The sequence below is a fragment of the Bos javanicus genome, chromosome 11, assembly GCF_032452875.1.
Source record: "Bos javanicus breed banteng chromosome 11, ARS-OSU_banteng_1.0, whole genome shotgun sequence".
In the NCBI taxonomy this organism is placed as follows: Eukaryota; Metazoa; Chordata; class Mammalia; order Artiodactyla; family Bovidae; genus Bos; species Bos javanicus.
The window spans coordinates 82,698,079-82,719,103 of record NC_083878.1 but is presented as its reverse complement, the minus strand read 5'-3'; the positions used below and the strand labels follow the sequence as shown (position 1 = coordinate 82,719,103).

Genomic DNA, 21,025 nt, shown 5'->3' with positions numbered 1-21,025 from the left:
ATGTCCTACCTACCTGAACCCCACCTCTTCGAGCTTAAATTCCAGCTTTTCTCAGATGTTTCTATGACCATTCCACTCTAGGTTGCTTTCTTCCTGTTCTCGATTCTCACTACTAATAACTGAACAATTCCCCTGGCATTTACTCCTATTTAAACTTATGATAATATACATAAGATGGTACATTTGTCTTATGTTTCCATAGAGTTCTTTAATTTCCTTAATACATATTTTCAGTTCAGTCGCTCAGTCGTGTATGACTCTTTGCGACTCCATGAACCATAGCACGCCAGGCCTCCCTGTCCATCACCAACTCCCGGAGTTTACCCAAACCCATGTCCATTGAGTCAGTGATGCCATCCAACTATCTCATCCTCTGTCGTCCCCTTCTCTTCCTGCCCTCAATCTTTCCCAGCATCAGGGTCTTTTCAAATGAGTCAGCTCTTCACATCAGGTGGCCAAAGTATTGGAGTTTCAGCTTCAACATTAGTCCTTCCAATGAACATCCATGACTGTTCACCTTTAGGATGTACTGGTTGGACCTCCTTGCAGTCCAAGGGACTCTCAAGAGCCTTCTCCAACACCACAGTTCAAAAGCATCAATTCTTCTACACTCAGCTTTCTTTATAGTCCAACTCTCACATCCATACACTACTACTGGAAAAACCATAGCCTTGACTAGACAGACCTTTGTTGGCAAAGTAATGTCTCTGCTTTTTAATATGCTGTCTAGGTTGGTCATAACAAAATAAAAAAATTTTGTATCCCCACTAGAAGTAAATATTCTTTTCTTGTAAATACTCCTTTGCATCTACCACAACTCCCAGCAATATTACATGCATAGCAAGTATATACAATCATTTTAACTAAATTTATATAAATGCATTATTTCATTTAATCTTCAAATACACAATGTGTACTGTGATCATAAATTTGCAGAAAAGTAAACTCTATGAGCTTAATATTCATCACTGATTGAATGAACAAATAAATGATTCAATGATCAGCAGAAACAGAGTCACTGATACTCTTTAATTCTAAAAGCAGAGCTCTCAGAAACAAATACCAAAAAAAGTTTAAGAATTAGAAATGTAAGACTTAGTCAAGATATAAATAAATAATTAATGAAAAATATAAAAGTCAATTGAAGAGGAAGGCTCTATAACTAAGAATGCATACCTAACTCTTTGAGCACTGACCTCACTGCTCCTATAATTATCTGCATACATGTCTTTCAGAGTAGGAGCACTTTCCACCCTCAGTCCCAAACTTACAGAAGGATCACAGCAAAATGATTCCATCAGGTAATTAGAAAACTTCTTTAAGAAAGGAAGCATTGTGTGATTCTAAATCTTGAAAAACTCTTCTAAGAAAGAAAAATGTATATTTCAGAACCAAGCTGTATAATGGAAGTAGGAAGAAAAAATGTGGATATAAGTTATGTAAAAATAATACAGCATTTAAAGCTCATCTAAATGGATAGAAAAGTAGTATGATTCGTGGCATGCCTATTTATAATGTTCTCTTTAACTGTGTCAGTCAACATACTATTCATTAAAAGAAAAAAAAAAAACTAAAAAACTAAAATCTTCTCTGATGTTCCCATACCAAGCAGCTTACCAGACTCTCCTCCATATTACTAAACACTGCATGTACTTCTGTTCCCACTGTCAATGCACTCAATTACAACTTTTTATTTATGTTCTGCTCCTTTACTAAACTGTAAGCTCCTTCAAAGCTTTGGTGATTTTCATATCCTTTGTTCAACACTTGGCATGCACTTAAACCTCACGAAATATTTAATGGATGGATGGATGATGGACAGACTGACGGATGGATGGATAAATCTGAATAAATAAATGAAAAAACAATCCTACCCTAAAACCACAGGGGTATTTAAATCTCACGATTAATAAGCTTTGACTGTAGCTGAAAACTTTGGTAATGTACCTGAGGTTTATTCACACATTTCTGGTTTCTAAAATGGACCATACCACTCCCTATCTTATACCCATGCCACGAGCAACATCACAATACCGTACACTGCAGGTGGCTCTTGGCCTGAAAGCAGGAGCATAAATAAGCAGAGAGATGTGGGCTGTCCTAAACTTTCCATAAACAAAGACGCATAAGACTGTTTGCTCTGAGATGCTGCTGTACAAGTCTATTTACAGCCTTTTCATCATGAATCTTCTAAGTAGAGGACAAATTACACTGCAGACTGACAATAATCATAACTGAAGAAGTGAAAATACCAGAAATGAAGAAAGCCAGGCTCTGGTGTCAACTTAACAGGCTGTGACTGGGAAGACTATGGTATAGGTGTCTGCTGTGCAAGTTATTCTAACACATCGCTATTGCTGATGAGGTTCAAAGTTAAACTGGAGACGGCAGGAAGACAAAGAAAGCAAAACATTGGAGCATTTGAATGAAATGAGTCATGCTTTATATAGATTCTTAAGTACATAATAAATACTCATTCACAAAAAGACAGGAAGTATAGAATGTGATCAGGGACCTGACCCTGGAATAAAAAGACTCCAAATTATCCACAAAGAAGAAAACAATATCAAATAAATACCTCTGTACCTGCAATGCTAGATCATATTCTATAATGTTCAGATTTAAAAACCCCTACAGATGAATTTATTCTATTACAAATTCAGAAACCTATTTAGATCAACTGCACAGAGAAACTAACCTCAAAGTACACATGGTAAGGCACATGGCGAAACACAGAAGTGTGACTGAATAAACCAACAGAATTTGGGAAGAAAAAGCATGTTCCAAAACAACTGAGATAAGAACGCTACCAGCAAGATGAACAAACCTAAATCTCTGGCATCCAGTAAAAAAAAATAGCAGGTATGCAAAAAAAGCAAGAAATTATGGCCCATAATCAGGAGAATAACCAATTTCTAAGAAATATCAATAACATGGTAAGAGGGGAGAAAATTTAAAAAGACCCAAATCTACTACCTAGGAATAAAAACTTCAGTAGCTAAGATGAAAAACACACTAATATCATCAATAAGAGACAATGAAAAAAAAATTAGTAGACTTTTTTACTAAAAAAATTAGTGAACGTTTTTACTAAAAAAATTAGTAAATAGGAACTATCCAAAACAAAACATGGGGGAGAAAAAGACTGGAAAATAAAAACCAAAAACAAAAAACTGTGAGACAAATCAAGTGGTTAACCTAAATGGAAGTGGAGTCCCAAAAAAGAGGATGCATACTGGGGATGGGAGGAGCAGGAAGAAGAAAAATACTTGAAAAAATAACAGACCTGACTTTCCTAAGTTTAGTACAGTAGACCCAAGGAGATGTAGACCTTGGAGATGTCATGGGTTTGGTTCTAGATCATGGCAATAAAGCAGTATCACAAAAAAAAAAACAAGCCACGTGAGTGTTTTGGTTTCCCATAAACATAAAAGTTGGGACTTCCCAGGTGGCTAAATGGTAAAGAATCCACCTGCCAAGCAGGAGATGTAGGTTCAATCCCTGGGTCAGAAAGATACCCTGGAGAAGGAAATGGCAACCCACTCCAGTATCCTTACCTGGGAAATCTCATAGACAGAGGAGCCGAGCAGGCTCCAGTCCATGGGGTCACAAAGAGTCAGACAGGACTGAGAGATTGAACAACAAACATAAATGTTTACACTATGGTGTAGTCTATCAACTTATCAATAGAAATATCTAAAAAATAATGTACATACCTTAGTCTTAAAATACTTTCTAGCTAAAAAAAAATGCTAACCATCATCAGAACCTTCAGCAAGTCACGTTTAATAGTAACAAAGATCACAGATCATATAACAAATATAATAATGAAAGAGTGTGAAGTATTGCAGAGAAGGCAATGGCACCCCACTCCAGTACTCTTGCCTGGAAAATCCCATGGACAGAGGAGCCTGGTAGGCTGCAGTCCATGGGGTCGCTGAGGGTCGGACACGACTGAGCGACTTCACTTTCACTTTTCACTTTCATGCACTGGAGAAGGAAATGGCAACCCACTCCAGTGTTCTTGCCTGGAGAATCCCAGGGACGGGGGAGCCTGGTGGGCTGCTGTCTACGGGGTCACCCAGAGTCGGACACGACTGAAGTGACTTAGCAGCAGCAGCAGTGAAGTATTGCAGAAATTACCAAATTGTGAACACCAAAGTGAGCAAATTCTATTGGAAAAAATGGCACCAATAAACCTGCCTGATTCAGGGTTGCCCAAATCTTCAATTTGTAAAAGACACAGTATCTGCGAAGCACAATAAAGCAAAGTGCAATAAAATGAGGTCTGCCTGCAAATAGTCTAAGCATGCCAATTAAAAAGCAGAGACTGACAGATAAAGGGCAAAATTATATTCTGTCTATAACAAACATTTTAAATATAAAAATCCAAAATGTCATTGTACAGTCAGCATTAGAAAAAAAAGATAGGCACTTAATTCAAAGAACATCAGAAATCTGATCTCTGTTGAGAAGAATAGTATGCTTTTCCAGAGTTTAGGTACAATAGTCCTCATAAACCACTGCACATGTTTAAATTGACAAAACTGAGCTATCCCGTTAGAAGTCAGGGTGGTTCTCACGGGTAAGGTGAACAGGAGAGGGTAAAAGGAGACAGCATCAAGAGTGCTTTGTTAGGTCTGTTTCCTGATTGTGTTCATTTTATAACAATTCAAATTGCCCATTTATGATTTGTTCATTTTCCTATATCAATAATATAGTTTTTGATGTATATCAAAACTATAAAGTCAATAAAAAGTGAATAAAAAGTGAAATTAAAAACTTTGTTTGAAACAATGGTCAATTTTTTGATTAACAGTCCAAAATCTCAGGTACCCGAAACCAGTTAAGGGGTGCTGTCCCAAATGAAAAACCAAAGCATTGGCATCATCAAAGAGGAATAGTCCTTATTACAGTTTTATATTTTGCTTATTCATCAGTCCTTTGCAAACCTACTTAACGCACTTGAAAATAAAATATATTATGATATTCTTCTCATCAACCTGTACCAAAAACTGCTGTTGCTACTGCTACAGCCATATTTGTATTAACACAACCATTGCCGTACATGGAATGCTATTTGCCAGGAACTCTGCTAGGTAATACATCTCTTAGGCTACTGAACCATTACAATACCTTTACAATTTCCCCATTTCACACTTGACAAAACTCAAGTTCAAAGAAGTTAAGAGACTTCCCAACAGTAACACAGCTCAGAAGTTCAGAACCAGGACAGACACCCATATTCTGACTAAAAGCCTTTGCTCCTTCCAGTGTATCATACCATCACTCCTCCACGACAAGTATGTGGATCAATACCATGCATGTGATCCCAACATTTATACAGATCATGGATTTTTTCCATAGCTATTACATACAGTACCTAAACTTTTAAGATTAAACAGTGGAACATACTGAGATCAAAACATTTTTAAAATAATGTATTTGCTTTTGTCTACAAAATATCAATGTGACTCTTAAATTTATTTTTTATTTGAAGGATAACTGCTGCACAGAATTGTGTTGGTTTCTATCAAAATCAACATGAATCAAACAGGAATACACATGTCCCGTTCAATGTGACTCTAACAGACTTTTACTTATTATAAATACAATATTTAAACAGGATGGCCTATATTAGAAATTAGAAAAAGTGCATCCCAGAGTTATTTATATGTTAATTAAATATATGTGATAAAGAGATTCACTGCTGTTACAGGCAAGTATTTACATATTAATGAAATCTTGACAAGAAAAGACATTGTGTGATCAAAAAGAATTATAGGGACTATTTCCCGAATGGTAATTTCACCATTCAGAAGATGTTATCTACTTAAAGGTCCCATGTTCTGAAATGATTGGTCAAGGTATTTAAACTGTGGAAGAAAATGAATAATGAAAGAAAGATCCCACTCAATGAAAAGACTATCATTTGGTATCTCTAAGTACTGCTGGATCTAGTAAGGAGAATGCAGTAGTTTTTTTAATAAAAAAAAAAAAAAGTACCCTCTCAAACATATTTTTAATTTCAAATAAAGTCAAACTTTACATCATGCTATATGCCTTAAATTATACAGTGCTATACGTCAATTATACCACAATAAAACTGGGGAAATATATTTAAACTGTATTAAGCCATAATAAAAACACTTGACAATAGTTATATATACACTAAAGTAATAATGCATTTAACAATTATTTTTAAAAACAACTTCAGGACATGTTTCTTCATTTGTTGCTGTTGTCCAGTCACTAAGTGCTATCCAACCCCATGCACTGCAGCATGCCAGGTCTCCCTGTCCTTCACTACTTCCTGGAGTTTGCTCAGATTCATATCCATTGAGTCAGTGATGCTATCTAGTTATCTCATCCTATGCCACTCTCTTCTTATTTTGCCTTCAATCTTTCCCAGCATCAGGGTCTCTTGCAATGAGGCTCTTCGAATCAGGTGGCCCAAGTATTGGAGCTCCAGCATCAGTCCTTTCAATGTATATTCAGGGTTGATTTCTTCCCTAATGCTTCTCAAAATTTTTCCCTGAGAGTAGGATAATAATTCCTTTTCTGCTTATCTCACAGATAAGCTATGAGAATTGTATAGAAGTTATAAAATTCACTTGCAAGTTTTTTTATATTTAATAATCATGAACTGTTCATCAAATACAAAAAGAAATAAAATAATAAATCATTACACCTTCATTTCTTTAGCACTTCTCAGAAGAACAAGATATAACAAACATCAACATACTTTCCAAGATTCATAAAAAATTTTTTTAAATGTCTGCTTACCCCTTCATAATCAATAAAATTGCCTTACATCTATTTTGTAGCTTTAAATTAATGGAAAGACAAGAACTAATCAAGTCAAGATCTAAGATGCCCACAGTGCCAGGAAACATGCAAACCAATTCTCCCACCTCCAACCCCAGACCCTGAGTTCCCAGACAAGAGAGGCTCTGGGGCCTCTCCTTCTGGTCCAACTACCAGGTTACTCTGGGATTCAGAAACTGCCAGCATTCTGTAGCATGCTGCCTGTATGCCTCTATATTGACAGTCACTGCAGGCGGCCACATACTTACTTCAAGCCTAGAATATAAACCAATTGGTTGTTCTTTGCTCATAGCAGTTCAGAAATAAACTGCACATATGGGAACCGAATTTTGATTAGGTAACTAATCAATTTCTCAATTTTAAAGGGAAAAGAAACACTTTTATGTTTCTCTCTATAATCAAAAGAGTGATAGCAATGCTTCAATCTTTCCATCAAGAAAACTGAGCACCGAAGAATTGATGTTTTAAACCATGGTGTTGAAGAAGACTCTTGAGAGTCCCTTGGACTGCAAGGAGATCAAACCAATCAATCCCCAAGGAAATCAATCCTGAATATTCTTTGAAAGGACTGATACTGAAGCTGAAGTTCTAATACTTTGGTCACCAGATGCAAAGAACTGACTCACTGGAAAAGACACTGATGCTGCAAAAGACTGAAGGCAGGAGAAGGGGACGACAGAGGATGAGATGGTTGGATGCCATCACCGACTCGATGGACATGAGTTTGAGCAAGCTCTAGGAGTTGGTGACGGACAGGGAGGCCTGGTGTGCTGCAGTCCATGGGGTCGCAAAGAGTTGGACACGACTGAGCAACTGAACTGAATCTTTCCACTGTTATTTCATCATCCAGGATATAGTTTAGATGACATTTCATTTGTTGCTGTTCAGTTGCTAAGCTGTGTTCAACTCTTTGTGACCCCACGGACTGCAGCACGCCAGGCTTTCCTGTCCTTCACTATCTCCTAGACTTTGCTCAAATTCATGTCCACTGAGTCAGTAATGTTATCCAACTAGCTCATCCTCTGTTTTCCTCTTACAACAACAGCAACCAAAAAAACCAAAAACAATAGTAGAAAGAGAATGCCCAATAAAAACTGCTTTTTAAACTTTTCAGAGAAGAAAAAAGAAATCATTATGATCAGGACTGGGCAACATAAAAATGTAAATAAAAAAAGTTCCATAATCGTTTACTGGAAAACCTCTGCACAGATTTTCAATTAACAAGTTAGTTGGGAACATCTGTACTCTGTGACTCAAGAATATGTGAGGACTAAGTAGGTGAAAAGACTTCGGGGAAACTATTTACTCAAATGACTCTTTCCTATTCAAACTTCTCTGCATGAAAAAAAACCACACTCAACCTTCAAGGCCTAGATCAAACTTCACCCTGCCAAGGCTTTCTTGATTTATCTTCTTTGTAACAGAAAGTAATCTCTCCCGTCTATACAGCTATCTATACGCCTATGACATGTATTTTAACTTTATGGTAATTATTTCTATACTCAACCTGTCTGATCTTCCCTACTAGATTCTAATTTATTTGCGGACAGTGATCACATGTGACTCATATATCTGTTTACCTATTTAGTCTAATATAATGACTTTGCTTGGTACATAAGTATTCCCTAAATTTTTATTGAAATAACACAAAATTGTATTTGACTCATTCACCTTCTTTAAACTGTTCTTTCAATGAAAATAAAATAATATAAGGAAATTTAGAACTGCTTCAGTTTTAAAATCAGTTTCATTATGTACTCATGATTAATTATAAATCTCACTGAAAAAAAGTTAAAACTCAAAAATCAACACGTTTCACAAAAAATATTATAGTAATATATTTCTTACAGGAGAAAAAGTTCCAGAATATGCTTAAAACTATGAAAGTAAGCCAATAGTAATTGACTATGGTACTGTTTCCTGTTGCCTTTCAAGGGGGAAAAAAAGAGAGAAAAAAACATTAGGCACTAGTTTATCCTCTGAATCAAAAACTGCTTAGAGGCAACTTTGATGAAAAAGACAGTTCAAATTATTTCATCTCTGAAGAAATCACAAGCTAACATAAAATATTACTAATTTGAAACTCCAAGTGTAGGAAAAAGGTAAACTCTTATCTACCTTTCAGTCGTGAAGAACAGGAATAATGTCGTCTGATTTTTTAAAGGTAAATTCTTTATTTGATTTATATGATTTAATTTAAAAGGTAAATTATTTTTACTTAAATCAAGTCTGTCCTAAAAATTCTAATGAAATGCATATTGATCTTTTGCTTTTATAACATAAATTTTATGTTGTTGGAGGAACAGGAAAGTCTTCATATTTGGCTATTCAAATCCAAGATTTAGAAGACAGAGTATCAGAAGAGAGTTATTAGAAGTTCTCTTCATTTGGATGCCCTCTTTATCACCAAAGGATGAAGAAGAGGCTCTCCACAGGGAGTCAGATAATAATGGTGCTCTAACGTCCCACCCTGAAATAGAACTCACATTCATCCTTCATTTAAGAAATACTTTTGCAGCATAAATAGAAACATGGCCCACAGGTGGCCAGTCACTCTAAATCTTATTTAATTGTGATATTAATTTTACTAAAAGTGTATTATGCCTTGAGGACATTATGCCAGTCACAAAAAGACAAATACTGTATAGTCAAATTCATAAAAGAGAAAGTAAAATGGTGGTTGTCAGTGGCTTGGCTCAGAGAAAAATGGGGAGTTGCCATTTAATAAGTTTGTTTCCCGAGATAGAAAGCATTCTGGAAGCTGGGTGCACAGCAATGTGAAGGTACTTAACACTACTGAACCATACCCTGAAACATGGTCAAGATGGTAAATTTTGTACATATTTTACAATTTAAAAGAAAAGATTAAATAAAAAGTCATATGAAGGTCAAATGGCCCTAATGGCCCCTATGCTTAACACAGAGTCAAAAATACACACGTCAAAAGTATGACCCACAAATACACTAATGATATACATATAATCACCCTAAAGACAACGATAGAATTCCAACCAGTTGATTACCTTTCTTGCAGTATGAAAACTCAAAGACAGGTTTCCTTTCCAGATTGGTTCAAAAAAGAACGCTTCTGTGTACATTTTATTTACTTTCTACACCAATCCCTTGTGTTTTCCAGATTTCTTCACCTAACCATCATTCATTCATCTGACGGTCATTGCATCCATCACTATATTCAAAGCACTTGATTGTGAAATATTTGTTAATCTGGTCATTTAAAAATAAATAAATAAATAAATAAACTTGCCATAGGATACTAGCGACCTCTAAGGACAAAAATATATTCCAAATTGGTCATCCAAAGGTTTTCTAGTTTGTGGGGAGTGATGAGAAAAGGGTGCAAAACTTAATTTACCAGATAACATTTCCCAATGAAAATGAGAAAATTTCTGAGGACTTGGATTTCCTGGTGCATTATCAAGTAGGGTGGAGATCATCAAGGGGACTAACGCCTGAGAAAAAGCAGGCAATGACTGAGGGTTAGCAAGTGAATGAAATGCCGGGACAAATACACAAGTTAAACGGAAGTACACACAGCATAAAAAGGCCTGGATCTGCAAGTCACAGGAAGAGACTTCCATGCACTGGTTTGTCACACTATTTATCAGACGGCTTTGCAAGGCTGTTCTAAATGAAGGAGCAGTTCTAAATATGGGACTAGGTCTATACAGACCTAAGATTAGGTTAACATTCTATTCTATCTAAACAATTGGTGACAAAATTCTTCACTCAGCCACTTCTTACTTTCAGCCTTAGAGATATATCACATAAATTGCTGTGGAACTGAAAGGTAAAGAATGGTCAGAATTAAGTCAGTAAATAATACAAGTAATCTCAAACCCTGAAAAGAAAATGGAAATGTCTAAAACACATTTTCGTAGTTTAAACAGCACAGCCCATCTGCATATGATAGCAGATTTTTCAGTCAAAATTTCAATCAAATAATCTGACTAAACGTAGATATTCACAAGCAAACAAACTGCCAAGTTACTATAGAAACAGCTTTTCAAGGATGATGAAAAGAATGAGGTATTCTGGATACTCTATTTCCATCAACAGAGGTTTGCCACTTATATTATAAAATACTTTAAATATTGCAATATCCCAATATATGCTAAATATAATTCAATCTTTCCTTACTGATTCTGGAGGCAATCCAGGAATATAAATATTGGTATCAACATTCACTGTCTAATAAATATATGTGTCAAAGAACATCATGAGTGACAGGTACTAAATGACAGTTTATTTCCATATATTCCGAGAAAGTAAATGAAGTCTTAAATGCTATGTGGTATCCTAGATCAGATAGTGCAACAGAAAAATGATATTTTGAGAAAATCTCGTTAAATCCAAATAAATATGTAGTTTAGTTTCTTAACTATTATTATCATATGGTCTGTTTCATTATGTTTTCAAAACACAAACCACTTTCCAATAACACTGCAACTGCTCCAACACCCACTTCCACAGCTGCCTTTTTCAGGTCTTTGTCCAGTGCCATATTTTAGTATTTATGTGTTTCATAATCATTTAATACACGTAAAACTATAGCACAATTTTTATTACATTCCTAATTTTATTCCATGAACCCCACTCTCCCCTTAAGCTCTGTGGTTCTCATGGCACTTTTTGCATGGTGCAGTGATTTTTAGGAATGCGTATGTTACGTTATATGCAGGATTATTCCAGCAATAATCTCATAGTTTTGAAAAATGTGCTATGATTATGTAAAAAGGAAGAGGAAGCAGGTAAAGGGTATATGTGAACTTACTGTATTATTTTTGCAACTTTTCTGTAACTATAAAAATATTCCAATAAAAAGTTTAAAATAATTATTTACGACATATATAAGGCCAAGGCCTTAGCATGGGAGACTGCATTAAGCAGACTTAAGTTTGCTTAAGTTCTTAAGCTTTAAATAGCAATTACTTGGTGCCAAGCACTGTTCCCACTGTTTTATATACATTAACTCAGACATTCTTACATTAACTCAGACATTCTTACAATGCTATGAAGTGCTATAGTCATCCCCATTTTACAGGTATGAAGGCTGAGGTGCAGTTAGGAAATGTGTCCAAGATCAGAAATCTAAGCAACTTGGCTCCAGCTAGACTCAATACTCTTATCTGTCTGCCTTACTATTTCAACAGGTAACTGTTTTAAACACAACCTTTTAAACTAGAGTGCTCTCATCATTCTGGAAAGATTCTACAATAAAACAAGAGGCATAAATAAAAAACCTAAATAGACTTTCTAAAACAGGCTATAAGCATCAAAAATACTCAAAGTCAAAATGTAGTTCTCTTCCACCAAAAAAAATAAATAAATAAAACCTATTACCATAAATTGTGAAAGCTAACAAAGATAGTAAGAAATGTCACCTTTGTCTTTAAAACTAAAACAGTCCAATAGAATATAAAATGTAAACGTCTTACAGCAATGACAAACCAAGGATCAGTAGGTAACAAATGGATTTATCACCTATGACAGAAAACGTAATTTCAAAGTCTTCTACAACTTGGTGACTCTTCACCAATGTCAAATACACATGATGATGCAAGAGTGACAATATAAAACACTAAAGTAACACAAACCAAACAAGATTCACGGCAGTCATAACTAAAAAATTTGGTTCAATCAAAATTAGTTAATCAAATTTGGGTTAAATGCCAAGGCAAACATTTTGTCAATGGATTTCAAAATAGATTAGGTAAAAGGTCAACTATTTGGCATAATTTACTACTACTTTTTGGGCTTCCCCAGGTGGTGCTAGTGGTAAGGAATCTGCCTGTCAATGCACAAGATACAAGAGACTTGGGTTGATCCCTGGGTTGGGAAGATCCCCTGGAGGAGGGCATGGCAACCCACTCTAGTATTCTTGCCTGGAGAATCCCCATGGACAGAGGAGCCTGGTGGGTTACAGTCCATAGTGTTGGAAACGACTGAAGCAACTTAGCATGCACGCGTGCACTACTATTAATCTATATTCTAAATAGCTTGAACCCTAAAATGTAAAACCCACCTGCCCTTCCATTCACATCCATCCATCAAAACAACTTTCTGAGTTACTGCTTTTGATCCCAAGGTGTTCTAACACTGAGGTTACATTAGTGAACAAGACACAAAATCCTTTCCTTACAGATTTTATATTAATTAATTAAGTCATTTGTCCATTCATTCAATAAGTATTTACTGAGGGCCTACAACATGCCATGAACGATTCTAAGTTCACAGGCTAAGGAAGGGAAGAAACATACAAAAAACCCTGTGCTACAGGAGGTGACATTTTTGAAGGATAAACATAATCAACAAGTGAATAAGTAAAACACAAACTAAGTTACTGATCAATGCTAGGAAGAAAATAAAGCAGGAAAAAAGGACTTAAATTGAGAGTAAAATCGTAAACAGAAGAGTGAAGGGAGACGAGATAAAAGTAGATAAGACAAATAAATTATATGTTATACAAATAAATTATAAAATATGATTTTATCATATTTATGGGCTTCCCTGGTGGCTCAAAGGATAAAGCATCTGCCTGCAATGCAGAAGACCAGGGTTCGATCCCTGGGTCAGGAAGATCCCCTGGAGAAGGAAATGGCAACCCACTCTGGTATTCTTGCCTGGAAAATCCCATGGATGGAAGAGCCTGGTAGGCTACAGTCCATGGGGTCACAAAGAATCGGACACGACTGACTGACTTCACTATACAAATAAATGATAAAATATGATGTTAGGTGTAAATGCTATGAAGAAAAGAAAACTCGGATAAGGGCAAAGAGTGAGGAGGAGGTGGAGGCAAAGGGAAAGAGGGGTTGAGAAAGGTGTTTTGAAGAGGGAGTCTTTGAGTACAAAAGACAGAAGGAAGTAAGAGGCTGAGTCATATGGAGACCCAGGAGAAGGGCACCCCACACAGGGGAACAATGACCTTGAAAAACCCAGAGGAGGGAGCAGGCCTCACAAGTTCAGGAGACAGTCAGTGCACCAGAGTGAACCGCCACTCCGTGTTTGGGAGCCATACATTTTGAGCTCAGTGACTGGTTTCCAATCAATTCAATGGATAATTAAAGAGTCATTACTACTTGCAAAATACAAGTTGGGGGGCTCAAGGGAAGATAAAGCAGGATGAAATGCAGGCTCTGCCACTGAGCAACGCGTACGCTAAAAGACAAAGAAGGCATGCACAAAGAAAGTTCTACAGCTGTTCAGGGCAGTAAACAAGAAAGTAGCAAGATCATTTCACAAGCTGGCAAACATTGTTAACTGAGGAGAAAGGAAAAAAGGCTGCAGATTTAGAGTCTTTTCAACTCATCTCCTCCTGTTTGAAAGCATCATGCTGTTAGCAGGAACTTCTGTTTGTGCATAAAGCATATGTGATATAAAGCATATGTGATGATTCCTGCTGAAGACGAACTGTGTTCAGTCATTTCAAAACCCCAACTACAGCCCCAGGCATGTGGAAGGGGCTCAGTCAACATTCCAACAAACAGACACTTAGTGTCCACCTGACCCAATGCTTCCAAGCGATTTGAAAAGGTATTGAATACCAAGTCCTCAAAGAATGTATTTCCTAAAAGGGAAATAAGTCTCAAGTTGCATTTTATGAATCTACATGTCCATTAGCTCAGTTGGTAAAGAATCTGCCTGCAATGCAGGAGACCAGAGTTCGATCCCTGGGTTAGGAAGATCCCCTGGAGAAGGAAATGGCAACCCATTCCAGTATTCTTGCCTGGAGAATCCCAAGGACAGAGGAGCCTAGCAGGCTACAGTCCATGGGGTTGCAAGAGTCAGGCACAACTTAGCGACTAAACCACCACCACCACATGTCCATTAGAGTAAAACTTGAACTAGGATTAAAGAGTGCAAGCTTCAGCTATGGGCTAAAATAGCAATTGAATCTTTAAGGCATTGGGAGTCTTGGTGAAACTTGCAACCCCTTCAGGACATCCTTTAATCTTTTCTGTAAATGGAGCAAACAACTTTAGAGAACCCACTAGACAAACACCTAGACCCTGGAAATTGAAAACTCAGGAAAACACGGCCTCTGCCTTAGAGTGAGTTTAAGGCTGGATGTTTATTAAAGAAGAGAACAGGGGGCAGAAAAGCAGTAATAATGATGACTGGTTATAATACAACATAAAAAGTGCTATAAGAATGGACAAAAGCATTATGAGAATATACAGAAAGGACTAAATAATGAAACCTCACAGAAGAAGCTATGCCTCAAACATAACTGTAATTTTGCTTTGCAGTTATATAAAATTATAAGGAGACAGAAACATTACTATTAAAACCTATTGTTCTTCCTCCTTCTAACTATAGCAAAAATATACTCAAGGTGAAAAGACTTGACAAACAGATTAACAACAACAACAAAATCTTTATTTTCTCATTATGTTTAAAATGAATATAATTTAAGGACTCAAGAAATCAGTCTTTTCAAAGTTTGTCTAAGCAACACATCCCACAAGAAAGATTCAAAATAATATCTAATTATTCTCTGCTGCAATGATATACCTGAGCTATTATTACAATTTAAATCAGTTATGGCAGGAACTATAGGCATTCAAAAACAATACATAACACTGGGCACAGAGAAGGCAATGGCACCCCATTCCAGTACTCTTGCCTGGAAAATCCCATGGATGGAGGAGCCTGGTGGGCTGCAGTCCATGGGGTCGCTACTGAATTGGACACGACTGAGCAACTTCACTTTCAGTTTTCCCTTTCATGCATTGGAGAAGGAAATGGCAACCCACTCCAGTGTTCTTGCCTGGAGAATCCCAGGGACGGGGGAGCCTGGTGGGCTGCCGTCTATGGGGTTGCACAGAGTCGGACAACTGAAGCAACTTAGCAGCAGCAGCAGCAGCAACACTGGGCATTGTAAAACTATTCTGCAAGCCAATTCTGAAATTTTAGTTTAAAATCAAATGTTTATCTAAACACTCATCAGAAGACAATGCCAAAAAATGCATTCAAATCTAAGAAGAAATTACCTTTTGAAAAAATTTTAAGATAATGACCCATTCTCTATACTAACAATTTACAGTAGAAAAATGTCATTACCATTCAGATTAGATCTATTTTGCAAATAGGCAAAAAATAATTATATTCTGAAATATTTATAAATACATATTTATAAAATGCATTTATTTATCACCATTCAGATCTAAAAGAAATTGTTTGAAAATAAATAGTACATCCCAAGGTTTTCCTTTCTGTTCACTTTTATCATAATACAGAATTACATTTTTAGTACTAATAGAAACACAAAATAGGGAGTTTATAACTTCTATTTTTTAGAGCTTACTGACCTAACTCTAACATAGATTCAAATCCTGGCTGCACTTAAGCAGGACCACCAGAACATTCCTGGGTCCCCTGGACCTACTAAATGTTGTCAGAACTACATTTCAACTTCTAAAAGATACAACTAATTTAAACAGATACTGTTATCCTAAAAACTACTCTCAACCATAAAACAGTACATACTGAATATACAGCAATAAAACTATGAGTCTTCCTCTCTCTTTTTTCAGTAGCAGGAGACTTTCAAGGAGAAAAAAAGAAAGTAAAGTTCATGTTCCTTAAGTTAAAGTGGTCTTGTTACGCTGACACATTTGAATCACTTTAAAATAATTTAGAAATAATTTTATAATCAGAAAAAAGTTTAAGTAGATTAGAATTTTTTTTAATATTTAGCATAAAACAAAAATTCTCATTTAAAAAATAAAGTGAACAGAGTGCATACCAAGCTTCAGGCAGCAAAGCAGAATACTGGTGTGGTGATGTGGTCTCTGGGAAGTTGGAAAGAATCGCCAGGCGGTGAGGAAGCAGGTCAGACCCATGGTAAGTGAACAGAATTTCCAGGGCCTGCACATTACTCTCCTGTACAGAAGGCAAGGGTACACTTCTAAATTGAACCTTAGAAATAAAGAAGTGACCTTGTATGACAACATCAAAACCTTACAATTAGCTTTTTTTAATGCAGTTCTGATATGAAGTGGTTTGAAATATTCCTGATATTTTTCAGGTCTGTATCACATTTCTCAATCTAGTGCTCTAAAAATTATTTTTTAAAGTCTTGAATGATGAAAAAAAAATTTTTAACATGACTCTATTTTCTCTACATTTATTACTATTACAATTTTTTAAAAAGGAAATGTAATGATATACGCACACGTAGTAACATTAATAGCATGGCTCAAAGACTTGAAAGTGTTAATAACTATAACTGTTTCATTCACAAACAAGAAATTACCCGAGCATAAGTTCTTGCTGAGAGAACAATATTCTGACTTCTGAACTTCTTAAAGAATTCAGCATCGTATCTCTGTCCAGATGCATGAGGTACTCCAAGGATTTCCTGAGGGGAAGCCGTGATTTTATGAAAAGGCTTTTAAACGTGGGTGACAAGACTATGCTAAAAACCGTTACAGCTCTGCTTACCTAAATAAATACGGTCTAAATTAAACTCTCAACTGTTAACTAAAGTACTACATCTGCACTCTTGCCTTTATTTGGAAAATGGCTGTATTTATAAATGCTGTTCATTTTTTTTTAATCCAGAAGTAAATGAAATAGGCTATGAAATTAATTATAGGAGGACAACCCAAATTCACCACCTGGTAAAAACAAGGAAGCAAGAGTTACACACGGATGTGTATCATGAGCACCTGCCACATCTGTGTGCAACTCTGGACTAACTCTACTACTGCTGGAGTGATCCATGTGAAATGCAGATGAAACGACTCATTCTTTAATCAGATAGTTATTAGGTGTCAATTATGTGCTAGGGGCACTGTGACAGACAGTGCTGATACCATGAACCATACACCCTCCCTGCTCTCCTAGGAGCTCTAAAATCGAGTCGGGAAGACAAACGGCAATAGGAACAGGTAATGCCCAACACATAGGAAGGGTGTCAACACACAGGAAGGCCTCCCTGTGGGCAGCGAAGCTGAAACACTGAGGACAGAGAGGAGCCAGCCACGGCGGCGGCAACGTAGGTCTCCCCACCGCAGCAGATGACTTCAGGCTCATGTCTCTCGTGTTAATGCTAAACCCCAGATGACTGCCTTCAGTGCAGGAGACCCAGGTTCAGTCCCTGGGTCGGGAAGATCCCCTGGAGAAGGCAATGGCAATCCACTCCAGTATTCTTGCCTGGAGAATTCCATGGACAGAGGAGCCTGGTGGACTACAGTCCACGGGGTCAAAAAGAGTTGGGACACAACTGAGCGACTAACACTTTCTTTCATTTTCACTTTTCCAGATACCTAGCATGCTGCCTTTCACAGAGTAAATAACCAATAATATTTGTTAACTGCATTAACCTAGTGAGATAGGAAAAGAAGGAAGAAAAAGGATGTTCACAGGAGGCTCTTGCTTCCTACTGATTTAGACAAAATACTTACCTTCTTAAAGCCTCACATCCATAAAATTGAGAGGATACATCACCTTCCTCAAAGGGTTGTCAAGAAATAACCTGAATTAAGTACATAAGACACTGGCTAACAAACAGAATTCCTCAACAAATCTGTTCATATTTTTAAGTTATTCTCATACCTACTGGTTTCCTCAACAAATCTTTCTTCCTAATCTCCTCAACAAGCCAGGTCTTGTACGGAGCATTGCAGGATACTGCAGCAAATAAGACAAGGCCACTACCCTTATGGAGCATCCATGCTCGCGTCTCCTACCTGGTAGTCCTATAGCCCCCTAAGCCACCCTTCCTTTTTTTAAGGACTAGTTGAATACCACTTTCTACATAAGAATATTCTCGGACATCCCCAGGGAAAATTTAATGTTTTTCTCCATTATGCTCCATCAATTCTTCATAGCTTCATTATCATCACTTACTGCCCATATAATGAGGACTCCACAAGGATTATCCCTTGTTCATCTCTCTATGTCCAGCACTGGCATGACATCTGGTGTAAAATAGGCACTCTTGTAAAATTTAAATGAATCCATTTTAATCTCATTTATCACAGTAATAAAATAAGCCACGCCTTGCGATTAAAATGCAACACCTATCTCTACCATGATCTAGCTGGTTAGCTGTTACATTAGAATATCTTCATTTCTAAGTTTTAATGGCCAAATTCATCAACTTCACCTACTTTTAAAAAGCTCAGCTTAATTCTCTTTTTGTGGGCTCAACAAATACTTTAAATGTCACTATTACCATGTAATAATAAATGTACTTACTAATGTCAAATAGGAAATAGTGATTCAATAACTAAAGAATAATAACAGAAAATTAACTGGATAATGAAACTCTGAACATTTTATGGAACTTTTTTAAGATCTCATCAGTGAAACTAAAACTAAGTATAAAAAATAATAAACTATAGCTGTACCAGCATCAGCAATTTTATATATTACCTCTAAATATCATAGAACTCAGAATAATAAAGGAATATGCTTTAAAATAATATGACCAGCCAACAGTCAAGCTAGTTGTACTACAGATAAAACTATTAGAAATGTTTTGTAACTTGTTTGTATGAAATGATATATAAATGATATAAAATTACCATGCTTTCTAAAAGACACAGAAATAGTTCTCTTGTCACTAGTATTTTGTTTGAAAATATTTGTTCTATTTACTGATGGAGAATCAAGTGCTTTTCTTTGCCTACAGGCATCAGGAGTACTAAGTATCTCCACTGTTCTGGGGCCATGTATCACATTACTACACATGGCATGTACTGCGATCCTATTATGTGCCCGTACCAAGAGTCAAGGTATGCCCCTAAAAGGGAGGTTCAGACAGACGAAGGAAGCAACCTGCAAATGCAGTCAAACTTCAAAGGTGAGAAAGTGTAAATGAAAGTATTAACTGTGAAACCCTGTCGACTCTCTTTCGACCCGTGTGGACTATAACCTGCCAAGCCCCTCTGTCCATGGAATTCTCCAAGTAAGAATACTGGAGCAAGCAGCCACTCCCTCCTCCAGGAGATCTTTCTAACCCAGGGATCGAACTTGGGTCTCCTGCACTGAAGGTCAACTCTTTACCATCTGAGTCACCAGGGAAGCCCTTCAAAAGGTGAGAAATTTATACTAAATCCTGGGTAACGTGAACTATGAGGGTCACATGAAAAGCAATCTAAACTATGTGTATTTTGTGAAATGCTTCTCACACCTCTAACAAATCTGACAGGACAGGGCACTACTGAAATGTCCAACATGGGACATTTGTGTTTGCTGCCCTGAAGAAACAATTTTGAAGTTTGCTATAAGTTCAAGTGTCTAATTTTGGCCATCATTAGGATCGAAGTTTAGCCAACTAAATTCAAGACATTAATAAATCATTAAAAAAAGCAGGTCATAATATTCATATTAGGATTATTAAACCCCAGTGGATACTGAATTTGCTACTATAGACAGCTATCTACCATAACCAAAAGTTTAAATGTAAAATAAAAATAAATGAAAAGGATTGTAAATCTAGGAAACACAAATGCTGAAATAACACACACATTTCTACTCCCTAGACTAACAAAGCAACTTCTGGCCTCTCACAAATTCCTAATTTTTAGCAAAAATGATATACAAGAGAATGTGCTTCTGTGCAAATTTTTCCCACATAAATAGTTCTAAAGACCAGGAATATCCCACAGGATAGGCAGCCACAGCATGTGTAATGACAGATCGAATGAACATAATTGCTTTGATTAAAACCACTCCTTTACCTCATATGTTGCAAGCCGATCTAAGAAGGTTAATAATTTCAGTCTACAACGGCAAAGTTCCTTTTGTTCCAGCGTTAACCTGTTTTGAAAAACTGTGTTAGGTCACTTATATTTACCTGGAAGCACATTTCTCTATGATCTAAAATAGAATAAAAATGATCAATATTCCATTAAGCCCCAAACTCATGGGACAACACACAAAAGCACAAGGGCACAATACTAAATGCATTTGACTTGAGCTGCAGAAATAATGCAGAGCAGTTATCACTAGTAAGGAACACACTCAGATCACAGTTTTAAAGAAATTACCAAATGAACAGTAATATATCATTTACTTTGAAAAGTTCACTAATTTAAGTAGTTCTCGTCTCTTTTTGAGCTCCTTCTCCTTTTTCTTCTCGGCAGGTTCTTCTTCAGGTGGGGAAAGCTCCTCATAGGAGATATTGTCAATGTCCATCTCACCAGGGAGTGTAAATCTGTGA

At 36.6% G+C, this 21,025-nt stretch overlaps 1 protein-coding gene across 2 annotated transcripts in view; it reads right to left on the bottom strand.

Moving 5' to 3' along the window:
* Positions 1–21,025, bottom strand: part of NBAS (NBAS subunit of NRZ tethering complex) — a 335,203-nt gene that overhangs the window by 217,788 nt on the left and 96,390 nt on the right. For both annotated transcript variants that reach the window (XM_061433269.1, XM_061433270.1), the window contains 4 exons: positions 20,879–21,019; positions 20,544–20,622; positions 17,108–17,212; positions 16,598–16,734 (listed from right to left, as the gene is read on the bottom strand). In XM_061433269.1, the coding sequence (XP_061289253.1) occupies positions 16,598–16,734; positions 17,108–17,212; positions 20,544–20,622; positions 20,879–21,019 (462 nt within the window). The remainder of the gene's footprint in view (positions 1–16,597; positions 16,735–17,107; positions 17,213–20,543; positions 20,623–20,878; positions 21,020–21,025) is intronic.